This window comes from Giraffa tippelskirchi, chromosome 6, assembly GCF_054371585.1.
Source record: "Giraffa tippelskirchi isolate mGirTip1 chromosome 6, T2T-mGirTip1v1.2.pri, whole genome shotgun sequence".
NCBI lineage: Eukaryota > Metazoa > Chordata > Mammalia > Artiodactyla > Giraffidae > Giraffa > Giraffa tippelskirchi.
In genome coordinates this window covers 119402195-119424009 of record NC_137280.1, presented here as the reverse complement: position 1 = coordinate 119424009, position 21815 = coordinate 119402195, and the positions used below count along the sequence as shown (strand labels likewise).

The 21815-nt window shown below is 35.2% G+C and overlaps 1 protein-coding gene across 13 annotated transcripts in view; it reads right to left on the bottom strand.

Annotated features, from left to right (window-relative positions):
• Positions 1-21815, bottom strand: part of SEC24A (SEC24 homolog A, COPII component) — a 111560-nt gene that overhangs the window by 34357 nt on the left and 55388 nt on the right. For 6 of the 13 annotated variants that reach the window (XM_081502902.1, XM_081502903.1, XM_081502904.1 and 3 more), the window contains 7 exons: positions 11749-12231; positions 6858-7028; positions 4846-4923; positions 4132-4298; positions 3696-3868; positions 2744-2846; positions 1532-1658 (listed from right to left, as the gene is read on the bottom strand). In XM_081502902.1, the coding sequence (XP_081359028.1) occupies positions 1532-1658; positions 2744-2846; positions 3696-3868; positions 4132-4298; positions 4846-4923; positions 6858-7028; positions 11749-12211 (1282 nt within the window). In that variant the 5' untranslated portion in view covers positions 12212-12231. Of the gene's footprint in view, positions 1-1531; positions 1659-2743; positions 2847-3695; positions 3869-4131; positions 4299-4845; positions 4924-6857; positions 7029-11748; positions 12232-12471; positions 12512-21815 lie in introns of those variants that run through there. The other 7 variants (XM_081502907.1, XM_081502908.1, XM_081502909.1 and 4 more) reach the window with 4 other exon arrangements.

Below are 21815 nucleotides of genomic sequence, written 5' to 3'. Positions count from 1 at the left end.
ACTGGAGTGGGTTGCCATTTCCTTCTCCAATGCATGGAAGTGAAAAGTGAAAGTGAAGTCGCTCAGTTGTGTCCGACTCTTTGCGACTCCATGGACTGCAGCCTACCAGGCTCCTCCGTCCATGGGATTTTCCAGGCAAGAGTACTGGAGTGGGGTGCCATCGCCTTCTCCGACTTCATTTTTGAGTTCTATTCAATTCCTCTCCATAATGAACAGCACTAAGTATGTTTTGCTTTTACAAGTACTATGACTTTTCCTATTTTCTAATATACTTTTTCTCTTAATTCCTGGAAAGCTGCTTTCCTAAAATACTTCAAGAGGATGATAAAAACTCATTAAGTGCTAATTACTTCCTTAAAGGCAAGACTAAACTTTGCCTTAAATTTCACAGTGGTACAAGGATATTAACATTTGATGTAGTTTACAGACTCTGGTTGCCCCTGGAAAGCTACGGCAAAAATACTTCAAAGTATTTTTAGGGTATCAAGGTATGGGGCATGGTGAGTTTCAAAAGTTATTAAGACCTCTGTGAAATATCAGCTGCCTTCTACTTATAAAACACTAGTGTTCCAGTATTTTCCACATTATCATTGCATCTGTCTTCTCAATAACTGGTTAAAAATTCAAATCCCAATATATGCTAAAGGGTAAGCTATAGTTCATGAAATGCTCTGGGCTGCATATGAAAGTGACTTCAACTTTTATTACAATTTAACTCCATATACCAAAGCACATATACCTAAGATTTTAAAGATGTACTAAACACTATACATACATGTATTTTCTGAATTATTACAGAGTAAAAAGAATGCTCTTTTTCTACCCTCATTTTCTTCTACTCTAAAAATACAAACAGTAAAAACGGTTTTCAAAAATCTCAGAAGTTCCTCTATTTCCCAATGCTTAATGAAATCTCCTTCTAAACAGATTTTTAGAAAAATTGAAAACTTAATTTTCAATGCGGATATCAGCATGCCCTTTTTCCTTCTCTAATCCTAATAGAATGTTGTTAGTTAGGTGATATTTCTTAATATATAAATAGTGAAACAGTTACTGAAGGATATCTCCTCCTCATCAATTACTGAAAAAACTACATTCAACTAACCTTCTAGCACTGCCCACCTCCCTTCATACAGCAGTGAATGAAGCTAATGGCAGCTATTCTGTGGACTTATTTTCTTTCACCCTAGAGAAAAGGCACGGGACAATTTCTAAATAAAAATATTTCTTAAATTACAGGCTTAAATAATACCATGAAATATGCCATTTATTATAGGCCCAATATAATAAATGTAAAAAAGTGGTATAAAAGTAATATTACCATATTTTTTTGCTTAAGAAATATGCAATCATTTATATATAAGAATAAATGCCTAGAAAAAAGTGAAAAGAAGTTATATCTGAGTTAAAGGATTACACATAAATAAGACAGGAGGTTTATTTATTTATTTTTTTTTGCTTTTTTAACTTTACATTTATATTATCTGATTTCCCTACAATGAATACAATAATATAAATTAAAAAAGCATACCATCATTAACTCGGTAACATAAGTTACATTTCCATCTCCTTTGATCAAGAAAGCTGACAAAAGGGTTGATGTATGTCCTGCATGAACGGCATCTCACAATTGTACTAGAGGTAACCACAGGCAATTGCTGGGGGAAAAAAAAACCACACAACTGATTCATTAAAGACAGCAACCATCATGTCTAAGGGTAAAGCAATTAATCCATACAACTGTTGCAATATTATTATTTTCGAGGAAAAAGTAGGGTAAAAAATGTGTCTAACCTGCCACACTAAATATTATGTAGTTGACATGTATTGATATTTAAACCCTAGTGATTTTCCCCAAGACTATTCTCATTAAATTTTGCCTTTTAAAAGGTATTTATTTTCTCATTAAAAGTTTACATTGCATACACAACACTGTAAAGCAGCTATACTCCAATAAAAATTGATTTGAAAAAAGTTTACAATGCAAAGTCAACATAGTAAATTTACAATGTATTTCTGAGATGAATGGTGAAGGATTGATCAACATTCTAAAAAAAAATCAACTAAATTATTAGGAAGTTTCTTCATTGTTACATTAACAGGCTACTAAGTTCTCATAAAAGAACTATCACAAAGTAAGTTATGATTTAAATCATATTTAAATGTTTTATTTGACTTGGCAATTATGCTATTTAAAGTCTATCCTACATATTAAAAGATCTAAAGTCTTAAAATCAAAAATCAATAAAGGCAATACAATCCTATTACCAAAAGGAGGTTGGTTATGGGAAAGTCACTTCACTTATGTACTGATCAACTCAAATGTATGTGGTCACATGTCAAGGTCCCAAAGCCTTAGAACAAAAGTAGAAGGGCTTTTTTTTTTCTTCCTTTTTTGGGAAACAGTTTCTCAAAGCAACAGACTTTACTCCAAGAATAGAAGAACTGGGAAAATAGGTAAAGCATTTTAACGGGTAAACAATTTACAACTTTTAAAAAAATACTATGGTTCATTTATTTATTTTCTTCAGTACATCTATCCTACTCAGTACCTCCTAAATTTTTCAACAATATGTTTATTTTATCTCGTAAAAGTGTTTGATAATAATCTTTTTAACTGAAATACAAATGAAGTCAATGGTCAAATTCCTAAAGGCAGCTCAAACAAAATTCTTGCATTATTGTAAAAGATTCTTTACCACTAAGATAATTTTCCACATTTACTTTCACTAATAAAACATACCACTAGGTCTTTAAAAGGATGAAGCAGCAGTCCCAAAGGAAGTTTGGCTTTATTCAGTAAGGCCTGAGTCTGAGGAATGCTAGTCAGTGTGCAGCGAAATAACCTATATCAAAGTAAAAATCATGTATCAGTTATTTCTATGACTAGTCTGGAACAAAAAATTTTCCAAAGATTTAAAAGGTACACATTGTAACACTGGATCAGATTATAAATGAAGTATTTCAACAGGCTCTCACATATTTTATCCTTTCTAAATATTTAAATCCTATTCAGAAAGAAAGGGTAGATGGTTACAATCTCATTTTATATAACAAAACAGTTTCTTCTCAGCTTGCGCATAAGACAGTCTGGACTATCAAAGGACTTACTTTTTCTTTATATAAATCTAGATTGCACTGGAATTACAAGGTGGTAACCCAAATTTGCAAATGTAAAGTTATGTGCATTACCTGAAAGCTCAGTTTTGTATTAGGTTCTAAAAAGACTGTTTAAAAATAACAAATTCAATTTATCAGAAAGTCTTCATATCTTAAAAACTTCATAAACTTAAACTCACAACCAAATCTAGAAGAGAAAAGCGTACTATAATTATGTTTGCTATGAAAAATAATTTAAAATGATAGCAAATAAAGGATTATATAGAATCAAATCTCCACACTTCGGACTTTGAAAATATAATAGAGCCACCATAATGATAATGAATATCATAGTCCCATTAGAGTTGATAAGAGCAACTATCAGATCAGGCATTACAACCTTATTTCTTTACTTAGAACATTTCAAATATCAAGTAAGCAACTAACAAAGTACTGTTTTGTGCATGCAGACTACTTTCATAAATTAATACACCTGCATAGCTTGCTCAAAATACATGAAGCTCAAAAAAAATCTGGAAGCCTTTTAGAACAAGTAAAATGTCATATTCAATAAGAAGTACTGTTTGAAGCCTTACTCTGGGTTACAGTTCAGCTTCTGGATATCTTCATGCAAATTTGGAACTGGAGGCTGCAAAGGTGTCGATGGAAGCATGTTTCTTTCTTGAAGAAGATTGATAACTCTTAGCCCCTCTGGATGTAGGCTTAATCCACTCATACTTGCAGTTAAATGATTAGCACCTAAAGGAGTCTAAAGAAATATAACTTCACAGTAAGTAGCCTTTACAATGCCTTCCATTGAAGAGAGAAGCATATATTAATAACAAAACTGTAATCTCGATTTCCTGGTCAATTTTTTTGGTTCTGGAGACATGTAACAGGACAAAAGTCTTATGAAATATTCATTATGATTCTATTTGGGTAAAAAAAGTTCATTGTACCTTCCTAAAATGTTTTCAGGTGAATATAGTTTAAATCAAAAAGCAGAATACAGGTTATTTAAAAAAAGTATACCTGAGTAAAAGCCTGTGGACCACTTGGGTAATTCAAGGAAGAGGGTGGTATTCCTGTTCCTGTTGTACTAGGTGGTGTTGTGTTCTGATAACCAGGTGGTAAGGAGGGATATGAATATCCAACACTTCGGCTCATTGTGGGATTCTTATTAGTAGGCTGTGATGTTGCTAGAAACAAGGTAACTTTTAAGTTCTATTTTATACTCCAGAGTACTTTAAATCAACACATAGATCCATTAAATTTATAACTCCAAAATCCTTTCGGTAACTTAATACTTTAACTCATCAATTTTGTAAAATAAAACAAGCACTAGTAACAAAGTAAGAGCAATGATTAAAATCTAGCTAATGTGGTCTATAGCTATAAACACACAGAAGTTTAGTATACTTAATTTACTCTCATGTCATGTACTAAACCTTGTATTCAGACTAAAATTTGAATTCAAAACAACTTTAATTAAAATATAATAAATGTTCAAATGGATAAATTTAAATAGATCTAACTGATAAAAGTATTCTATAGTCATAACATTGTAATAATCAAGTCCATAATCCCAATTCTAAAGGGGGAAAAAAGAAAACCTAACAAAAAGTCTAAATCCATAGACAGAAAATGCTAACAGGAGATACCATTGCACGACCTAATTATTAAGTTTTCTTCTCTGTTTTCTATCAGGAACACATAAAAAAAAAAAAAACTTTCATAGCATCTCACCCAAGAAGCCACCGCCTTCAATTTCATCATAACTATTGTGAACCACCATAGATCCATTATTGGTATTTGATATAATACCTAAGGAGGAAGTTTATTAACAATATTTAAATTAGGACCAGTATTACGATTTCTGCAAGATCTGAGCTAGTGTTTAAAATTTATGATAATGTTCCAAATGACAAAAAGGTTAAACACATCCCAGGAAATGTCACATGTTGAAATAAAAATTTCAAACAATATAAGATTCTAAATATACTATATATATAAAAGTTACAAATAACTTTATAAACCTCTAAAAAGAATGGTACTTTGTGGAGTTTACAAAATTATATACAATCTGAAAGTTTTACCAGTTTTAAGAGCAGCATTAAAAACTTCTAAGGAGCAGTACATGCTAAACTAAGTCACCAAAATCAATACTATTTAAGAATGAGGATAAATAAGGATGAGATAAACTATTTATAAAACCTTTACAAAAATACAGAAGAGTAGAATCTAGAATTAACTTTAAAGTGATATATAGTAATTAGAACAATTGCTTTAGTCCAGCAAACTAAACTAATAATAATAATTTATCACTAAAATTTATTAGCTCTAATTCAGGTATAGAAAAAATCACATTAGTGAATAGCATCACCTCTAGCACCTACTAATAAATGTGTTAACTTTTAACAGTCATTTTACTACCAAATAGATAAGTTTAATGACTTCAATAAAGTTAGTAACTCCTTTCCAATTCTCAAGACCACCACAACTTTACCCATGAGTTGATGTATCAATAGAAAAATCTTGGTAATCTTGTAGAAACAAACAAAGACACCGAGCATATTTTTATTTATTTACTTTTGGCTGTGCTGGGTCTTAGTTACTGCACAGGTTTTTCTCTAACTGCAGCAAGCAAGGGCTACTCTCCAGGTGCTATGTAAGGGCTTCTCATTGCAGTGGCTACTCTTTTGCAGCAAATGGGCTCTAGGCACGCGGGCTTCAATAACTGGCATGTGGGCTCAGTAGTTGTGGCTCCTGTGCTCTAGAGCACAGGCTCAGTAGTTGTGGTGCACAGGTTTGGTTGCTCTGTGGCATGTGGGATCTTTCCAGCCAAGAGATCAAACCCATGTCTGCTGCATTGGCAGGTGGATTCTTTACCACTGAGCCACCAGGAAAGCCCTGAGCATATTTTTAGTTGGCTAAAAGTTTAAATACTTACTGCAGCTTGATTTTCAAAATTATCATGTGAGACAATACTTTATCATTTTGTTACTCATTGTTAACACGATCCTTTTCAAATTATACACAGGTCAGTTTTTTCCCCTACTAACAATACTAAAAAAAGGAAATGATAGAAGAAAATACAAAAATGATAATATTGATTGTATTGAGTTGTAGAATATGGGCAGCGGCTTTTCTTTTCCCCCCTCTTCTTCTGTTTTCCTATTTTCAATCTTGTTACAATGGTTATATTATACCTAAAATCCAATTTCTTACTTTACAAAACATTTTAAGTTAATAAACTTGTATTTTAAAGTTACATCTGAAGATAATGGTTTAAAACTATAACACACGAAAATGTTTTTACATTTTACTTTTTATTTAGGCTTATAAATGTTTGTTAACAGTGGCAGTTTGTTAACAGTAACGGTGGCAATCAAAAACCTGCTTCCACAAAAAAAAGCCAATGTATTAAAAATATAGCTTCAACATCATGTCCAGAAAAGCAAAAGTCCCCCTCTCACCTCCCTCTACCAAGAGATACGTAACTTTATAGCCATGATTTTTAAAATCTGCACAGTAACAAAAAAAGTTAACAGTGATCCCAAAGGCTAGTCCACAGACCAGAATTGAGGAATGGAAAACTGAGAAATTTTTTTAAACCCTAAATCCCTAAGGGGCATCTCAAACCAAAACAACCAGATTTTCTGGAAAAATATGGCTTGAGTGCACAGAATTCAGATAATATTAATCCTTCCACCCTGAGTCAAAACTTGAGGACTTGACTTGGTTTTTGTCCTGCTTACCTTCTTGGTTGCTAGTTGAATTAAATGAGGGCTGGGGCACAGTTCTAGGTGTCAATTTCTGAGGAGTAAGGGCCCTCACTGGAGGTGGTCCTCCAGTTGGAGGGGGGCCAAGAGGAGCTCCTGGTTGAAAAGTGGTAGGCAGAGGTGGATTCACTAAGGGTGGTGCAGACCCTATGGAAACAATGGTTTTTCACACGTCACTTAAGAACTTAAGAAAAAGGCCAAAACAGCCTTTTACCAAATCTAAATAACTTCCAAATTTATATTTTCATTATAAACCAACAAATTACTACAAATAAGTTAACTTCCCAGATTAACTGTCTAATTTTATATGCATATTTTACACATTTCCAAATCTCTCCTAACATAATTCTTGTGTGTGTGTGTGCACGCCATGTGTGTGCACACGCATGCTCAGTCGCTCAGTTGTGTCACTCTTTGTAACCCTATAAACAGTAGTTCATGGAATTCTCCAGGCAAGAATACCAGAGTGGGTTGCCATTTCCTACTCCAGGGGATCTTCCCAACCGAGGGATCGAACCCGAGTCTCCTGTGTCTCCTTCACTGGCAGGGAAATTCTTTACCGCTGCATCACCCAGAAGGCCACCATAATTCTTATCTGTCTAATTATTAAAGCAATATAAAGTCAGCATCAAATCACTTATAGATAGACACAATGCCCTGTTTATTGCTTAATTTTTCATTAACTGGTCACCGAGTTTCAACAGGCCATGTCCAGTATTGCAGTAGAAATTAACATGAATAAAATTTTATGGAGTACTTATCAGTAGAGCCCATTCGATTACCATTAATTAGGGTTAGAGTTAGCTTTCTAAAACTATGAAGTATTCTGGTTATCCTAAATTCTCCAAGTTTTATTTCATTTTGCTTCATTTTTATTGGGGGTATAACCTGTTAATATTAGATAATAAATGTGTACACTGTTCAGTGTTTACCTAGTAATAATTAAAAGCAGGTTACTTTCAATAATGACTTATATCCTGTATTAAGAATACTCCCTAGGCTTAAAAATCAGGAAATGATCCAAAGTTTATGTATAAACCTTATGAAACACTGCTATCCAAGATGTTTAAAAGTATCCATCAAACTAAACTAAAAAATATCTGGTATTTGTCCTTGTATCTACCAGTATCTCACTGCCTCAATTTCACCAATTTTCTATTAGGGTAGTAAGTTTTACTCTTGAGGAAATTCTGTGTGATGTGGAAAGTTCCAAAACCCACAACCATCTTCTCATTTGCTAAAAAGGAGCAATAGTCTACAAAGTAGATAAAATACTGATTAAATATATGTGATTTAATTTTTCATTATAATACTTGTTTTTTATCCTCTGAATTTAATATATTCTATCTGTGTTTTGTAAAATTAAAGGAATAAGGACACAAATATGAAAATTTCCAGTGTCTCTTCAATAGTGTTGAATTCTCCAGTGCTAAGTCACTTCAGTCACGTCCGACTCTTTGTGACCCTATGGACTGGAGCCTGCCAGCCTCCTCTGTCCATGGGATTCTCCAAGCAAGAATATTGGAGTGGGTAGCCATTCCCTTCTCCAGGGGATGTTCCCAAACTGAAAAATGATCTTCCAACAAGACTAGTCAGTGCCCTGTCATCAAAAGTGAAGATAAAGATTACTGCCATGGAACTCCCTTATCGAAGAACAGAGACCAGTAAAAGGAACAAAAGGGCAAGGTACACTACCAACTCAACAGGAACAAGAATGTATGATACATCTGGCTACAAAGATGTAACAAACTAATGTTTAACAGAATACAAGTGAGCTTACTGAGACTTTTCACAGCTTAAGAGGAATACTGTTGAATCCAGAATAGACTACGTTTCACAAAATAGACATTTTTTCAAGCTGAATGACTCTTATTTAGAACACTAATAGCTAGAGTTTCAGAATCTGGCTTCTGAGATCTCTAAAACTAATTACATGTTAAAAGGTGGCCTATAAAAAAAGAAAAAGTTAAGAGAATTTTAATATGTGAACTATATATTTTGCATAACTTAGATACAGTTTTGAGATCAGACAATCAGGCACCTACTAACAATGATGAAAAAACAGAGGTAAAAATCGGGGAATTTTTTGAGGTCTCATTAAGAAAAGAGAAGAGCAGTCATATAGTTCTTTTAGCAGTCATATCCTTCTTTTACACAGAAATCTTCCTAAATTTTGGCACTTCCTTACGTCTCTGTCACTACATCTGTGCTATAATCAAGGTGCTCTACCTTCTGTTATAGCCAAAAAAAATTTCAGATTATTAATCACATGCTTTTTAATAAGAGGCTACACTTACTTCCAAATAGTTTTTAAATAGTACTTTTTCCTAACCTATTTTCTTGTAGCTTTGGGCAAATTATTCAAGCCTCACATTTCTTATCTGTAAAACATCCTGCTACAAAAATTAAATAAGATAACACACATTCAAGTTTGGTAAAATGCTGGAAAATAACAAATATTCAATAAATGTTATCTACAATTCTTAATAAAGAAGTGAATGTTCATTAATTTCAAATGATTAATGTTCACTTACAGTGTCAAATAAATAAGAATACAAGTAAAGTAATCAGAAGGATTTTGGTTCTAACAATGATGGATCAGAAGATCTCTCCAAAGAAAGCAAGTTTCTAGAAGCAGCCTTAATCTTTACAAGACCAAAATGCATTCACCAAGGTTAGTGGCTAGTCAAGAGGCTAAGAAAAATAGTTCCAGCAGTTAACAAACTATAAAATGCATGAAGTACATGTAGTATCTAGATGCAGAAATACATATTAACATAAAAAGGTAACAACTGATAATACCATTTCACTTGAAAACTTTTACTAGTTCATTTCCTTGAGGATGTCCGCTGAACAGAATCAATCTGCAGATCCCAATACAGAATCTGAATTAATAGCAAAAAAGGAATAGTGAAAAAAAAAAAAAGGAATAGTAAAATGGTTAAATGAACCTACTTTTGAACCACATATGACAAAACAATGAGGTTAAAAAGATTTAACGATCAAAGTGAGTCCAAGAATACATAGCTTTCTTCCCAAATTGATGTACAGATTCAGCACAATCTCTATCAAGATCACAGCTATCTTTTTTTTTTTCAAAAATTTACAAGCTGATCCTAAAATTCTTAAAGAAATGCAAGGGACTGAGGGCAGATAGAACAATCTTGGGAAGAAAAAACAGTTGGAGGAGTCAATATTTCCAAACTCAAAGCTTACCATAAAGCTACAGTAACCAAGATGTTTGGTAACAGTATAAAAATAGACAAACAGTTATGACCAACCTAGATAGCATATTTAAAAGCAGAGACGTTCCTTTGCCAACATAGGTCCATCTAGTCAAGGCTATGGTTTTTCCAGTAGTCATGTATGGATGTGAGAGTTGGATGGTGAAGAAAGCTGAGCACCAAAGAATTGATGCTTTTGAACTGTGGTGTTGGAGAAGACTCTTGAGAGTCCCTTGGACTGCAAGAAGATCCAACCAGTCCATCCTAAAGGAGATCAATCCTGGGTGTTCATTGGAAGGACTGATGTTGAAGCTGAAACTCCAATACCCTGGCCACCTCATGCGAAGAGTTGACTCATTGAAAAGACCCTGATGCTGGGAAGGATTGGGGGCAGGAGGAGAAGGGAACGACAGAGGATGAGATGGCTGGATGGCATCACCGACTCAATGGACGTGGGTTTGGGTAGACTCTGGGAGTTGGTGATGGACAGGGAGGTCTGGCATGCTGCGATTCATGGGGTCGCAAAGAGTCAGACGTGACCGAGCAACTGAACTGATCGATGGAACAGAATTCAAAGTCCAGAAATAAATCCTACATTTATGATCAACATAACCCTTATTTTCAACAAGGGTGCCAATATCATTCAATGGGAGGAAGAACATACTTTCCATCAAAAAGTCCTAGGACAACTATATATCCACATGCACAAGAATAAAGTTAAATCCTTACCTATTAACACCATATGGGCTTCCCTGATAGCTCAGTTGGTAAAGAATCCACCTGCAATGCAGGAGACCCCAGTTCAATTCCTGGGTTGGGAAGATCCCCTGAAGAAGGGATAGCTTACCTACTCCAGTATTCTTGGGCTTCCCTTGTGGCTCAGCTGGTAAAGAATCCGCTTGCAATGTGGGAGACTTGGGTTTGATCCCTGGGTTGGGAAGATCCCCTGGAGAAGGGAAAGGCTACCCACTCCAGTACTCTGGCCTGGAGAATTCTAAGGACTATACAGTCCATGGAGTCACAAAGAGTCGGACATGACTGAGCAACTTTCACTAAAAACACCATATACAAAAATTAACTCAAAATTGATCAAACACCTAAATGTAGGAACTAAAGTTATAAAACCTTAGGAAAAAAAACACAGGGATAAACCTCTGTGCATGGCTTTCTGACCACAGATGTGCTGAATAGTACTCCTCACTGCAAAAGTAAGTCTGTTTTCACTGCCCCTCCAGGATTCTCGGATTTCTGGAGTGAAAAATTGCCTGTGCCTTAACAAATAGAGAGGCCAAGCCTTAGATCAAGTCCAAAGAGAGACCACAGGGATTGAGCTTCCCTAGAATACAAGATGGAACCTTGCTAATGTAAGTATTGGCCAGTTCTCAAGGAAGTGATTCTGCACGTATACCTGAAACCCTAAAATATCATGGGTGACCTAAACAAACTCAGATAATACCTTCAAGGGAAAGAAGCAAAGCAGAAACAATCATGATTTTAAGTTAACCCAAAAGTTACAGAAATAATCTAAAGATTAACAGTGATCAAAAAAATAGTCATCCATATGATTTTAAGATTGAAATAGTAATTTAAACATTTAAATAAGCAACATTTTTCCATTTCTAGCACTCCTATAAGAACTCTACCTGATTTTATGAAGTTGTTTTGAAGTGAAGTATCTCCAGAAGAAACATATTGAGGACTCATCAAATTTGTATTCCCAGTCATGGTTGGTTGGGATGACGCACGAGGACAATGGTTTGTCTGTGACAAATAGTTATACTGCCAATTCGAAGGTGATGGTACACTGGCTCCAGGAAGAAAGCTACCAGAAGGCATTGGTGTAGCAGCTGGGTTCTGAGAAGTAAGTAGTGGCATTTGGGGACTAGGACCACTACGGAGTGAAGGTGTCACTGGATGAGAAGCCACAGGTGGTCCATAAAGAGCCTGTCCAGGTCCCTGATAATTACTTAATGGAGAAACAGTCTGGGAACCACCAGAGTTAGACTGTCCGGAGACTGGATTCAAAGTCTTTGCTGGTATTAGATGAGGGTAGGATCCTGGAAGCTGAGAATTATACCCTTGGCTCACTGACACTTGTGAAGACATCAGGGCATTCTGGACAGGACCTTCCAATAAGAGCAGGAAAAATTAGTCTTACAAACAAAAGCAATACTTAAAAAAATAGAGTAAAATATATGGTACTCTTACAACTCAACAATAAAAAGACAAATAACCTAATTAAAAATGAGCAAAAGCTTTAAATAGTATTCAAATATACTTCCAAAGACATAAACAAATGGCAAAATGTTCAACATTATTAGTCATAAGAGAAGTGCAAATCAAAACCACAATGAGATACCACTTACACTAGGATGGTTAAAAAGAAAAAGATGGCAAATAACAAACGTTGACAAGGATGTGGAAAAACTGGAACCCTCATACGTTGCTAGTGGAAATGTTAAACAGTGCAACTGCACTGGAAAACAATCTGGTAGTTCTTCAAAATGTTAAACATAGATATCATATAATCCAGCAATTCCACTCTTGGTCTCCAAAAAAACTTGTACACAAATGTTGATAATATTATTATCTGTAATAGCCAAAAAGGAGAAACATCCAAATGTTCACGAACTACTGAACAGATAAACAAAAGGGGCATAACCATACAATGGAATATTACTTGGTCATAAAAAGGAATGAAGTACTGATGGCATGCTGTAACATAGATGAACCTTGAAATCTTTATACTAAGTCAAAGGCACTACTCTCAAAAGACCATATGCTGCACAAATCATTTATATAAAATGTCCAGAACAGGAAAAAACCCAAAGACACAGAGGTAGATTTGTGGTTACAACAGCTGGAAGAGGGAAGAGGTAGTAACCGCTAATGGGTATGGGGTTTCTTTTTTGGGGTGATAAAGATATTTTGAAGTCGGTTGTAGCGATGGTTGCAATTTTTAGTAAGTACACTAAAAATCATAAAACTGTACATTTAAAAAACTTTTTTTCATTTTATTTTTGGCTGCACTGGGTCTTCACTGCTGCGCACAAGCCAAGGCAACTCTCTAGCTGCAGGGTGTAGGCTTCTCATGGTGGCGGTTTCTCTTGTTGCAGATCACGGGCTCTAGGGCACATGGGCTTCAGTTGCTTTTAGTTGCTCCGTGGCATGTGGAATCTTCCAGGACCAGGGATGGAACTCGTGTCCTCTGCATTGGCAGGCAGATTCTTAGCCACTGGACCATTATGGAAGTTCTGACTGTACATTTTAAAGCTGTTATATATAAAAAAAATTAATCTCTAGAATCACTACTTCTCAGGAATATATTGTCATTTCTGCCCACAAAACTAGAAAATGAAAAGAAATAAGATGAATATTTTTTAAAATATGGCACTCATACAAAACTAACTCCTGTGGACTCTTTACATTTAAGAGATATAACAAAAAGATACTTATCTTCCAATCATACCCCCCTCAATCCGTGCAACCAATGTACGAATACCATTAGTCTAATTCAAACCCTTTCATTAATTACACAATACTTACACAAACATACACAAGTATATATATATAGAAGGAGAGGTAGGATTGAGACGCCTACAAAAGCATATACACATAAGTAATATGTATCTGGGGAACGCTAGTCTATATGCATTACTCTGCCAAAAAAATTTTAAAAAATACAGGTACTCTTTCAGAACAAAAGAAATAGATCCACATGCGTTAGTTGCCTAATTGTTCATAATAATGAAAAATTGGAAACAAATTAAATATTCATCAGCAGGAGATTTAATAAATTGCAGATTACTCACACAACAGACTAATTATCTATAAAGAATTATCAAGAAGAATACTAAGGATTTCCCTGGTGGTCCACTGGTTAAGAATCTGCCTGGCAATGCAGGGGACATATGTTTGACCTCTGGTCGGGGAAGATTCCACGTGCTGAGAAGCAACGAAGCCTGTGTGCCACAACTGTGCATCCTGGAGCCTGTGCTTTGCAACAAGAAAAGCCAAAACAGCCGAAATGAGAAGCCCACAGATCACAACTAGAAAGTAGCCCCTGCTCACTGCAACTAGAGAAAGCCCTCACGTAGCAAAAAGACCCAGTACAGTCAAAAATTAATAAATAAAATATTTAAGAAAAGAATACTGAGAAAAAGGAAGTTATAGAGAAAGAAGTATGATATCTTTCTTACATAAATCTTTTGATTATGAAAATTTTCAGACATAACACAAAAGTATAAGACCACTTTTTGCAGTCTCCCACATGCAAAAAAAGTGAAATGTCAATAGGAAATATATTTTATGTATTCATTTTGGATTGTTTGACATTTTACGATAGAAAATCTTTCTTTCAGGAATTCTCTGACAGTCCATTGGTTAGGAGTCCACGCTTTCACTGCAGAGGGCCAGGGTTTGATCCCTGGCTAAGGAACTAAGAAACCCCAAGCTGTGCATCAGTCACACACACACAGAAAAACAACTTTCTTTCTGTCATAAACATGATATGTCTCTCCATTTATTCAAAACTGCTTTATATCTTCCATTTATATGTCATGCTTTTTTTGTAAAGGTATCTTCCTTTAAATTAAATTTAGTTAACTTGCTGCTAGGGATTCTGTAGTTTGTAAATTACTATGAATAGAACATTTACTTTAACTTCTAACTAGTAAAAAGCTATCAAGTATTCAAAGTACCATAAATGCCCAATTATAAGGTGAGATTTTCCTCAAAAATCATTTCTCAAAAAAGAAGGCACCATACAAGTCTCTACAAACGTTCTCATTGTACAATAATGCTTTGTCCTAGTGGATTAACACTGTTTCAAACAGTAGGTATGATAAATTAATGAGTTACAAAACCAATGAGCTATAAACTATCTTTTTAGTTAAGAAATAGAAGACAGTTAAGAATGGAAAATATCGCAGCATATCATATGTAATAAAGGTAAGTATTGTGAGGTTTCATTACAAATATATACATATATGAATATGTATACTGGGTCACTATTTAAAATGTATTTCTTATTGTAGATTATAGTCAAAGTCTGAAAGCCCGTGATCAGCTGATACCTTTGAATCTTCTTTTATCCCTCTATGATTTATTCCTTACACATCCTATTACCTTTTAAAACATGGATCAGATCAGCTTCCTACTCAAAACTTCCAAATTCCTTATCTTAGCTTATAAGATCTTCTATGTTCCTGGCTTCCCTTCTGGCCTCATTTCTGACTTCCTTTGTTAAACAATATTGAACATTCATTTTATTTTAATGAAACAGTGCCAGGATAATACATATGTTGTTTCTGATCTGGAAGTAAGTATCCTGTAGTCTTCTGATTCTATTTGTTTTTTCCTGTTCTTGCAGCAAATTTTAATATAAAGTTCCATTTTCCTTTAAGATTAGGTTTAACATAGATTATGCCAACTCAGACAAGAAAATAGCCAATGTCTTGAACCACAGATTCATTAGTTCTATATTTGTCATATTAATTACACATGGTTCTTTTCTTATTAGGCTGTTCCCATCCTAATTTGATTCTGCTTTCAGTTAATAATATCTGTTCATCTGTATGGGCCAAGGGATCTTTTTATCGGATATCTCTAATTCTGGAAAGCCGTCTAGGCGGGGCTATATTTAAGTCAAGTTGGTGCAGATGTGCAGTTCTAAACAAACACACACCTTTATTACTCTACCTTATATCAGTTTATCATATAATCTAAAATGACTTAATAATTTCCACTAAAAACTGAAAACCCTTTTTAAATATGTACATATAATAGAACCCAAAATCTTTGAGTGTAACTGCTTCTGGTAAGGAGAAGGCAATGGCACCCCACTCCAGTACTCTTGCCTGGGAAACCCCATGGACGGGGTTTCCCAGGAAACCGAGGAGCCTGGTAGGCTGCAGCCCATGGGGTCGCTAAGAGTCGGACACGACTGAGCAACTTCACTTTCACTTTTCACTTTCCTGCATTGGAGGAAGAAATGGCAACCCACTCCAGTATTCTTGCCTGGAGAATCCCAGGGACGGAGGAGCCCGGTGGGCTGCCGTCTATGGGGTCGCAGAGTCAGACACGACTGACGCAACTTAGCAGCAGCAGCAGCTTTCTGGTAAGGTCACTATGTCAACTGACATCAATTACTCTACTTTAATAGCTAAAGGCCTTTTACTATTCAAATAATTTCCTACTCTTCCTCTCTACTCAGCTCCAGTCACATTCACCTTCTTAACACTCCTTCAAGCTTAAAAATGCTTCTACAGTAGGGTTTGTCACTATTTTCTCCACCAAGAATACTATTCCCCCAGATATAATCTCACTCCATCCCTTCATTCAAGTCTCTCTCAGACCCAATCTCCTCACAGAGGCATTGTCTGAACACTACATCTAAAACAGAAACTCATTCTCTTCCCCTCTGACTCTTATTTTTCTTTCTAGTGTTTACCTGACACTATGTTACTTATTTATAGTATCTGCTTCACTGTAACATAAGCTCCAGGAAGGCAGGGACTTCTTTTGTTCATTACTGTATTCTCAGCACCTAAAATGTGCCTATTACATAGCTGTGTTTGTTGAATGTGTGCTCAATATGTGTTTGTTGAATGACTCCAAGAATAAATATTATAGCACAGAAACTCTTGTACTTTGAATAATAAAGTACCACTTGGGGAAAAGTGAGAATCTAATAAAGGATAATTTTAATTACTATAGTGATCACATGATGGAATCTCTTAGAGGTAAAGAAATTTTTCCACAATATAGCACCATAATGTTGCACATTATGTAAGCAAAACTTCTAAATAAACTAAAAAAAAAAAATCCCTTTCCTGAAAAATTCAGTCCTAAAACATTAGGTGAGATAAGCATTCTCATATGTGGAAACTAGAGAAGAGTAAGGGGGCAGCACAAGCAATGACAGAATGGTTACATACCCTTGTTTTTGTTGTTCAGTTGCTAAGTCATGTCTGACTCTGCAATCCCATGAATTGCAGCAGGCCAGGCTTCCCTGTCCTTCACTATCTCTCAGTTTGTTTAAACTCATGTCTATTGAGTCGATGAAGCCATCCAACCATCTCATCCTCTGCTGTCCCCTCCTCCTCCTGCCCTCAATCTTTCCCAGCATCAGAGTCTTTTCCAATAGTCAGCTCTTTGCATACAGTGGAACTGATCAAATATATATGTGATGATGGAAGTAAGGTCTCTTACTCTCAGAGAAGGAAGTCACAAATATGGAAAAGAGAAAACAAGAATGAATCCAATGGTAGTGGGACTACAACAGAGGTTATAATTGAAACTGATGGACTTCAATGTGTAGATAGTTAAGATTCCCTAGCTCCATCTGCTGAGACTGAGAGCAGAGACATTCTAATAGCACTGATCTCTCAGTACTTGTGTTCTTGGTTTCTAAATACTATTTTCCACTAAAAGGAATCATGGCTGATTCACGGGCTTGAAAAGTACAAGATGAGCCTGCAACACTTTACTGTGCCAGAAAGCAAGAAAGTGCCCCAGACTGATGACACATGACAAGAGGATCCATGAAGACAGCCTGAAAGAGCACCCACAGGCCAAATCTGAGATAATGTAAGCATCAGTGTAAACAATGATAATAACAGGTCATAACCCACTGAAGTCACTGAAGTTATGAAATCAGAAGATGTTGGCTTCTTGGCAAGAAAGCTAAGACAAACCCAGACAGTGTGTTGAAAAGCAGAGACATCACTCTGCCTACAAAGGTCTGTATAGTCAAGGCTGTCTTCCCAGTGGTCATGACGGTTGTAAGAGCTGGACCGTAAAGGCAGAGTGCTGAAGAATTGACGCTTTCACACTATCGTGCTGGAGAATACTCCTGAGAGTCCCTTGGACAGCAAGGAGATCAAACCAGTCAATCTTAAGGGAAATCAACCCTGAAAACACATTGGAAGGACTGATGCTGAAGCTGAAACTCCAGTATTTCGGTCATCTGATGCGAACAGTCGACTCATTGGAAAAGTCCTTGATACTGGAAAGATTGAGGGCAAAAGAAGAGGGCATCAGAGGATGAGATGGCTGGATAACATCACTGATGCAATGGACATGAACTTGGGCAAACTGTGGGAGATGGTGAGGGACAAAGAGGCCTGGAGTGCTGCAGTCCATGCGGTCAAGAAGGTTGGACAATAACAACCCACTATAGTGGGTTTAATAGTCCACACCAATAAAATAAATGAATAAATTAAAATTCTAACAAGGAATGAGATATTTACAAAGTCTCAAACTACATCTCCCAAAACACTTCTTAATTACAAAGGAGAAAGGAGCAACATGACTATGAAGAAGTATGGCAGACACCCTTTTAATCAAGTGATCAAAGTGAACATCACCAGTAATGGGGAAAAATGAAATCATGTGCCACCTAATGGGATGTGATGAGAATACAACATCTTTTCTGTAACAGTCCTGCTAAAGTGCTTAATCTAAATCTAATCATGATGAAATATTAATATATGACAAACCCAAACTGAAAGACATTCTACAAAATAACTGGCTTGTAATTTTCAAAAGCATCTAGGTCATGAAAGTCAGAGAAAGACTGAGAAACTGCTTCAGATTGAAGAACACTACAGAGGCATGACACTTAAATGCTAAATGTGACTCTGGACAGGATTTTTTTGCTAAGGGTTTTATTGGGACAACTGGTGAAATCTGAACAGGGTCTGAGGATTAGATAATAGTAACATATTAGTGTTAATTTTCTAATTTTATTAGTTGTATTGTAGTTATTTAGGACAACTTTCTTATGTGTAGGAAATAAAAAAGCATTTAAGAGTGACAGGACACCATGTCAGCAATTTACTCTCAGAGTCGGACACGACTGAAGCGACTCAGCAGCAGCAGCAGTTCTGGGAAAAAAGTTCTTTGCAGTGTACTTGCAACTTGTCTATAAAGTTGATGTGATAAAACTTTTACGTAAAAGCAAATGAAGACTTTTTAGGTGAACTCTTTAGGAATAAATTATGTTTTAGGACTGTCTACTTAAAATAGTTTCTCCAAATCTTTCTGATAACTTGAAACTTAAGAGTGTTGCTAAATTAAGTTAAATGACGGAAAAAAGTTAAGTCATTCTCAAGTCAAATAAGATACTGGAACATCATTTACTGAACATAGGTTTCCTTTTACAGAGAAACTAAAGATATTTAGGACTATTAACATTTGGTAACACACTAAAAGAATTTTTTTTCTATAAAAGAGCATGTGCTTTTTTAGCAACCATAAATAGTGTAAGTTTGCCAATCTACAGAATGCTAATGTAGAAGACAGTTCATAATTGCTTACTTCTTGGATTTCACTAGAAACTGAAGTTTTTAAAGGTTAAGAATCCTAATTAAACTATGTAATTAAAACTATTAAAAAATTTGAAGATATAAGGAGTAGAGATGCATTTTGTTAAGGAAACAGACAGTAATTTTGCACAGAAGCTGGTTATTTCTAAATGGGAAACAAAATAAGGGTCAAATTAGTAAGAATATAGAAAGTTGTAGAGATTTAGAAGAAAAAAATCTTTAGGACAGAATTCTACGGGGACTTCCCTGGTGGCCCAGTTGTTAAGACTGCGCAGTTCCCCTGCAGCGGGCATGGATTCAATTCCTGATCAGGGAACTAAGATCCCTTATGCTGCACGGCAAGGCTAAAAACAAACAAAAAAAGAGAAGAAAAGGAAGAAAGGAATTCTATGTGTAATCAGAACTATGATTGGAATAAATTTAACTGAATAGATAAATTTTAATATTAATGTAAGAGGATACAAAGCCTTAGTTTCATTTCTTTCTCTGTTAAGAGGACAAAGTTTCTTAGAATACTGACCTGCTTTTAATACCAGATTGTAAAGTTTCTTTATCTTTTAAGTAATCTGTTATAACTTTCTACATTTGCCTTGGAAATCTAAAGTCACTTGGTTAAGTGAATAAGTACTATTCCACAGTGACCTATGATACTGTTTTTAAAAACTTTTTGATGTTTCTGACAAAATTCCCAAAGATCAAATTTATATGAAATTCATTTGACCTCCAGCTAACTTTGAGGTTTTCCAAGAGGGCCCCTTAGGGTTTCCCTGGTGGCTCAGCAGTAACAGAATCTGCCTACAATGCAGGAGACACAGGAGAGGGGAAGATCCCCTGGAGAAGGACATGGCAACCCACTCCAGTATTTTTGCATGAAAAATCCTATGATAGAGGAGTCTGTCAGGCTACAGTCCATGGGGTCGCAAAAAGTCGGACAAAACTGAAGCGACTGAGCGGAGCATGGCACAGCAAAGGGCCCTGGAACATCTCAAGAAAATTGTTTTATCTTGTTATCAGAGAAAGATATAAAACTAATTAGGCTTATTTGGTATGTTAAATTACTTGGGAAGCATTGTCAAATGAATGATAAACATGTTTAAGTTTATATTGTATGGGTAAATTCTATTAATATAGATATTCTAGAAATTATATGGAATTCCTAAAAATCTGGTATGTCCTAGTAAATAAAATGTTATCAGCCATAACTCTAGTTACTATCTTAACATATTGTATGTCACAGTAATAACCAAATTCATCTGCCAATTACACTGTAATCAGATTTTTAACCATGCCTTTTAAAGTCTTCTGTCATTCATAGAGTTATTGTTTTACTCTGCTGCTACTGCAAAAAAAAAAAAAAAAAGAAGAAGCTTCATCTTCAACAACACTCACAGAAAGGACTTTCTGACAAGTACAGGTTTCTGACAACTTTCAGATAATACTGCTGAAATTAAATAATTATAATAGGAAACCTGATGACTTCATGAAACTGTTAACGGAAGATTAAGATCAAGGATTAGTCACATAGGACTAAGTGCACAATGAATATAATTGGGTGGATTTTTTTACCAAAATTATTACTGATTTTTAATCTTGTGCTTTCTAAATACAAGGAAACCCTTCCCCTCAAGCTAATTATGACTTACAGCAATTTGATAAATTACACTTTTGTAAGTACAAGTGAATATTTACCTTTTCTCACTACTTGATTCCCCCAAAAACTGGAAACTCTTAGGTTCTCAGCAGCCTTATCAGGTGAATAATGAAGATTACCTCCTGGCAGGTGCAGGAATCTCAAGATATTCTGGAAATCTTGAGAAGGGAAAAACCCACCCAAATCTTAGGCATCATAGACTGAATCTTACAGCATACCCTTGATCTGGCTTTCTCGGCCTTGAAAAACCTTTAAGAGTTCAATTCGAGATTCCTTATGAAAGTTCCAGCACAGCTGAAAAGAGCCTATATGATCAGTTATACTTATGTAAATAATCAGGCCAAGTTTATTGAAACCAGATTTGTTTTGTAAACAAATTAGCTTTAATCTGGTCATATTTCATCGAAACTAGGGTAATTTTAGAGAGAAAAAAATATATTTCAGTATATGTGCTGCTGAAGAGATCACTAGAAAAAAATATATTTCAATGCATATTACGTTTTAGTGTTGTCTTTAAGGTTTTTCTATATTTACTGCCTAAAGACTCACTTCCAAAGTAACTCTTTGTTGTTATGTAATATTATTATAGAATTTAATTACAACTTAATTGAATTATTAAGAGGACATTCTAAGTTTGTTTCTGGAGTTTATCATAGTAAATTATCTTTGGATGAAGATCAAATCCCCATAACCTGCAACCAGGATATTATGTATATTGGAAAAGACATCA